This window comes from Aythya fuligula, chromosome 7 (assembly GCF_009819795.1).
Source record: "Aythya fuligula isolate bAytFul2 chromosome 7, bAytFul2.pri, whole genome shotgun sequence".
Taxonomy (NCBI): domain Eukaryota; kingdom Metazoa; phylum Chordata; class Aves; order Anseriformes; family Anatidae; genus Aythya; species Aythya fuligula.
This window is the reverse complement of record NC_045565.1, coordinates 3,128,185-3,134,269: the sequence shown is the minus strand read 5'-3', so window position 1 is coordinate 3,134,269 and position 6,085 is coordinate 3,128,185. Positions and strand designations below refer to the sequence as shown.

The window sequence follows — 6,085 nt, the reverse complement described above, 5'->3', positions numbered from 1 at the left end:
TGGTTTTAGTCCAGCTGCTACCAACGGGCAGTGTTGCTCGGGCCCGACCTGGTAAGTCAGCTCTGCTTGCTTCAGCCCTACCAAAAACATTCGTACCCTTAGGGCTTTCATCCCGTTTCCACAGTGGCACCTAAAAGGTCCGTGGACCAACCCTATGGGCAACAGAGGAAGCTGTGGCTATTTAAGTTGGCCCTTCCAGCATTAAGGGTAGACACTACTACTTTTTAGTTGGATCTGGGAAAAGGAGGAGTTGACACAAAAGCATGTTAAGTGCAATGATTTCCTTCTGGACTGTAACACACATGGCTATGCCTGCATTTTTCCTAGCATTAGGTTTGAAAATTCAGCTTTACTATTACACTACCTTTATGCAGGTGATTTGTTTTGTTGCTTTATTAAGCCTCTCTCTTCAACCCCATGAAAAAGTCCATTTCCTCTGAGGCAATAAGCTAGGATGACCTCCCCTTAGTGTTCTTAGTTAAGGAAAATTAAAATTAATGGGGTTTGGCCGTGTGTGCCATGCAACACTGTGGTTATGTTGGCCAGGAAGCGTTAAGTGAGGGTCAAAGTGCTGCTTACCTTGGAACTCTGACAGCAGGATACCAGGGACTTCCTAAACCATTTCTGAGCTTCCTCACCCCTTTTGGCACCAAACATTAGCAGACAGTAGTGAAATCCTAGGTTTTACCCTAGGATAGTCCTTAGTCTCTCTGCTCCATCTGCTTTCATGATTCCTACCTTAATTCAAACAGAGCAGCCTGTTGCTGAACCTTGGCAACCACAGGTAGACTTAAGCATGGCAGGCTCCCGTTTTGCTCCTGAGCAGAACAGAAAGCATGAAAATAATTGTTGAAGTCTACTGACTTTACAGGACCTGTTAAGTTTCTTCTCCTGCTCAGTCCTGTGTTCCCAGCTTACTGTGGAAAATAAAGAATGCTTAAGGTCTCTTGCATAAAAGACTCACAAATAGCTCTCACCATCACTGCATCTGCTTCTCCTTGAACACTTCAGCCTAGGACAGAAGTACAGCAGAATTTCAGCATCACTACATGATCATGTTTTGAGCAGGTCTCACCAGCATCACGTTAAACAGCTGGAAGACAGCTTTTAGGCTGCTTTCATGAATGTTCCTGCTATGCGTGAAACATCAGTTGAACAAATAAAGGAAAAAATCAGCATTGTTTTCCAACAGCCACAATTTCTTCAGTAGGTGGGGGGGTTAATGCTGCATGAACTGTTCTGACATTGGGAATTGAATCACTGCAGGGTCCCTTACAGATAGCCTGTGTTTCTAGGATATACTTTCATAATGCACAGAACACAGTAACTATAAATAGTAGTTAATGAATCCTTGCACAAAAGATCCAGAAAACTAGGTTACTGAGTGTTTTGTTTGGGCTTTGCTAGGGATGTTAACAGCTTACTAGAAGTGAGATTTAAACTAGGAAAGGCCCAAGTTCTCCCATTCACTGCCTCCTCCAGTGTACCAGAGAGCTCCGTTCACTAGGAAACACAAAACAAAGTCTGTTTTTTGGCACAAGCACAATAATGCTGCATGGAGAAGAAAGAAAAAAAAAAAAAAAAAAAAAAAAGCTAGCATAGAAAAAGTTTTAAAAGTTTTAATTAAAAAAAAAAATCCAACACTTCCCTAGGAAGCCACACTCTTTTGGTAGATTAAGCATCTGATTTTAACTTTTCTCTGAGAAGAACATATAATTAAAATATTTAATGCTGCTGCATTTTGAAGTTGCCTTTAGCAGCTTAAATTCAATTTAAGTCTAAAACAGCATCAGGCTCCATGGCAAAACCTCAAGGACAGTTTAGTCATACTTCAAACAGTTTTAAAAGTCTCATCGAAGTTTAGATAAGCTGTTTCAGTACAGGAATCATAATAATAAAATACAAATTACAGAGTGACTGGTTTGTAAATCATAATTCAGGTAATAAAATATCCACTGCATCCTGCTCAAAGCAGCATTTATTAAAGACAGCATCAAGATAAGTCAATGCATAATGAAATTTTCCCTCCTACAAATATGTAAACAAGTTGACAGCAAGGTATTATTACAATATAAAAAATAAAGCTTACATTGCATTTTTTAAAGCTACTAACTTCAGTCTCAATGTAGACAGTCTCTGGTCTGTAGAATTTAAAAATATGAGCTCTTGAAAAACATTGAAGTATTGCCTTTGCGCACACGTGTTTTTGTAGAAAAATACTTTAAAATACCAACTTCCCATTAATAAAACCAACACCAAAATAAAACGCATTTTTTTGTTATTAACAATGTGTTAAATACACCTAGCACTTACTCCACTGTTCTGCTTAACCAAATTATCTTGTATTCATTTTAAAATTCATTATAATCTGCAAAAAGTATCTTGGATAACGTTCAGTTACTTACACATAGCTAAGCAATTAGCATTAAGTAGCTAATATTGGCAATTACCTTGTAATCAGAGTCCAGCCTAAGTTTATATGCAACTGAGGCCATCAATTTAAGCCTCGTCTCAAACTGTGTATTTTAACATGTACAGTAGGCTCTTGCTAAGAAGTCCAAGTCAGTTAAGATTTATTTCAGAAATACTCCGAAACTTTACAAGAAATATATATCCTATTGTAAACTAACTTTAATCCCTATGTAAGTTTTTCTTTAACTATCCTAGCATCTGTTGGTAGCAGTCAGTCAATTCTCAGGAAACACTTTGTGAGAGTATTTGACGTGAGTAGGTAATTGAAATTCCAAAATCAAAAAGGTTGTTAAATCAAATTTTGATGTTTTAACTTTTTTCCAGTAAGTTCACTGGCAAAAGCTAGAGATGACCTTTGCAGTTGCTAAGGCAAAAAAGAAGTTTGAAAATTCTCTGTACACATTTTAAGATAGTGTAACATTTCAAAACCAGACTAAACTAAATTTAACATGCAGAGAGAAATATGTATTATTTGGATGAAGGCTAATTATGCCATTGTGCCCTGTCAAGCATCAGCTGACAACGAACAGCAAGGAAAAGAAAATCTAAGATAACAATAGTGAAGCAGTTTCAGGATGAATCCAAAGATCAAAAACAAGCTGGGGGGAGAAAAAGGGGACAGTACAGCAGGGTACTAGACAAAAAAAAATAGCTAGGAAAACACTGGATGATTTATCACTTAAGACTGTATCTGCAATAACACGCACATTTACATGCAAACAGTAAGTAATATGAATAATACTGCCAGCATCCCTAGTCCCATCCATATTTCAGCAAAGGGGAGAGTTTATTCAGCCTGTCACCACTTAATTAGCAAGTTACATTTGTCAGAAGTTACAGCCTTAAGTACGTATCATTGCATAAAGCAACTTACTGACCACGAGCTTTCTAGAGCCTAAACTTCTACTCAGATGTCTTCTAGCCTTGGAAGCATGAAAGGAATACAACCCTAGAAACAGGATCTACATGAACTTGAAACAGAAACTATAATTCTGAAAGAAGGGCTTTCCCAGCTCTTTCACGCAGGATTCTCATGTGTAAAGCAATGACAATTTCATTGCCGTGCTTACTAATTAAAAAAACATTATAAGTTAGCGCAAGATGTGGCACCAAGTGCTCAAGGAGGATGCTCAACTGGAGAATAACATTTAGAGATTCGACTCTGTGTCCAGGTTATTCTAGTTTTTGAGGAGGGGCAAGATGCAAATACAAAAGCCTGTTTCCTCTAACATCTTACGTACCATAACACACAGACAGACTTTTCCTGCTTGGGCGTTTCCTCCATTCAGGGAAGCAGATGAGAATTGCAAACATTTGTGGGACAGAAGCAAGGAACCACACCCTTTCTGAGCACTGCCCTCCACTCCTCGCACCCTTGGAAACAGTTCCTTATAAAAGCTAAATCACAAATTGCCATTTTGGTTAGAGGACAGTATTTATTTTTGCACTATACTCATTTGGGAGAGAGCAGGCTTCCTGTCATCTTGCATGAAATGATGTCTTTGAGTAAAGTAAAACAAACTTTGGCCTTCTGATCCCATATGGAATATTGCAACTTCTTACTAAAGCATTTACCTTCCATGGAGATGCTATAAGCACCAAGCTATCAGTATCATTCCATTCCAAGGCTTTACATTTTGCTTATAAATGCCTGCAATTGCAATGCCAATACAGACCAGCTGCATTTTTATCCATAAAATTCAAACCCTGGCCCAAAGAAATCTACAGAAGACTACTTCAAATGGCAGTCTATGTTAACAGGCCATTAAGTGCCCACCAGCAGCAAACCTGCTATGGCTGTAACAATAAAAAGAAAACACTGCAGCAGACCCTTAAGAAAACGTTTGAAAGCACTGCAGTAGGCTTGCAGGTGACTGTCATACCTGGGAGAAAGCTTAAGGATTGGCGTCTGAGATTCAAGGATAGGAGGGACAACACATCATTCTCCTTTACAGAAAATTAACTCCTTTACAGAAAATTAACACCATCTCTACCCATGCCAAGTAATAAAAAAAAACTATCTACAGAAAGTGGATCTGTCTTGCCAAAATCCACAGTAGAAAAAAAAAATCAGCCTGCTTCTCAGAATTACAGAAAATGGAACCAACAGGAACCTCAAAAGGATATTTTGACAAGTCCCTGCCTTGAATGACATTCCAAAATTAATCTGTGCAAACAGCCATGCCATGGACACTAGATTACAACATGGCTGAGTAAATGAGCTAGACTTCCAGAAAAAGCTGTTTGTATGTAAATATTTTAGTAATAACTTTAGCAATAAAATACTACACTGCCAAATTTAGAATCCACATGATAAGAAATATACACATATACATAATCTAAATATATATATATTTTCTTACAGAAATGCAGAGCAAAACCAAACCAGGGCCTGAATAATCTATCATACGTGCCACCATGACAGCATGACTTATATTACACAGTTGATGGGTTGCTCAGATCCCTGAGGTCTATCACCAGAATTGCTACAGGTTTTATTTACCACAATTTTAACCAAAAACTGACTTAAATCATGTTACATCTTCTCAGCTGAAGGGGGAAGAAAAAACAATACCAAAAAAACCAGACAGATAACCCCGCAGCCCTGTAAGACACAGAAAGGCACCTGCTTATATTGTTAAGTGTTAGTTGCACTTACATGTACCTACAGCATCCTAAGTGTACTTAAGCAATCAAGTTATAAAAAGACCACGAACTACAGAATTGCTGGCATTCAAAAGATAAGTCTAATCTACCTAAGAATTAACTAAAATGACATGTGCAGCTGTAAATCAGTAAGTGTGCAAAACTACCCAGTTTTGCATAAAGTGCTAAACGTACCCCCATTTTGCACCTGTTAGCATTATACAAGTTTGTTAAGCTTGGAAATATGATGTGAGAAGATGATCTTAAGGATATTCCCTGTCTATCTCACCTTTCCTTCTCCTTCCCCATATCATCTGCTGTCCTTTAAACTATGTTTTTAAACTACACATAGGTCTTTTCAGGAACTGTAGTTCAGAAGAATATTTCAAGTATAGCTACTTTCCATGTAAACTAAAGGACACTATGGGTTCAACTTTCACAAGTTCCAAACACTTCCAGCTTCTGCTAATTCACCTGGACTTGTAATTATTTCAGTCTGCTCAGTACCTCTGAAAAAGTCAAGCTGTTTCCTGTTACTCATTTAACTCTTATTTAAGCAGTGATGAAATTCATCCTATAGCTTCTCCAGATTAAAGTCTAAACAACAAGCAATTACAGAAAAGCAGAGTAATACATTATCCAATCATTTAGGCTCACAAAACCAAGTCCTACCATATCTATCCATATATATCCGTTATATGAATCATACACAGATCTTTAACACTTGAAGTACTGAATTCAAGTTCTTATAATACAGCAGTTTGACTTGCAGGCATTGTGCAATAAACTTAAAAGTATACGGTGGGTCTCTTCTTTACTCTGTATTTCAGTGATCCATACCGTATCTGAGGGAAAAAAAAAAAAAGTAGAACTTAAAAGAGTTAAGGTCACTTCAGACAGACATATTTACCTTTCTACTACTCCAGTATAGTGTCATTAAGCATGCTTCGGACACTCCACAGAGTCA

The 6,085-nt window shown here is 37.7% G+C and overlaps 1 protein-coding gene across 1 annotated transcript in view; it reads right to left on the bottom strand.

Moving 5' to 3' along the window:
- Positions 1 to 1,951: 1,951 nt before the first annotated feature.
- REEP3 (receptor accessory protein 3) overlaps positions 1,952 to 6,085 on the bottom strand; it is a 38,345-nt gene continuing 34,211 nt past the window's right edge. Inside the window, exon 8 of the mRNA XM_032191139.1 lies at positions 1,952 to 5,963. Within this exon, the coding sequence (XP_032047030.1) occupies positions 5,907 to 5,963 (57 nt within the window). The 3' untranslated portion in view covers positions 1,952 to 5,906. The remainder of the gene's footprint in view (positions 5,964 to 6,085) is intronic.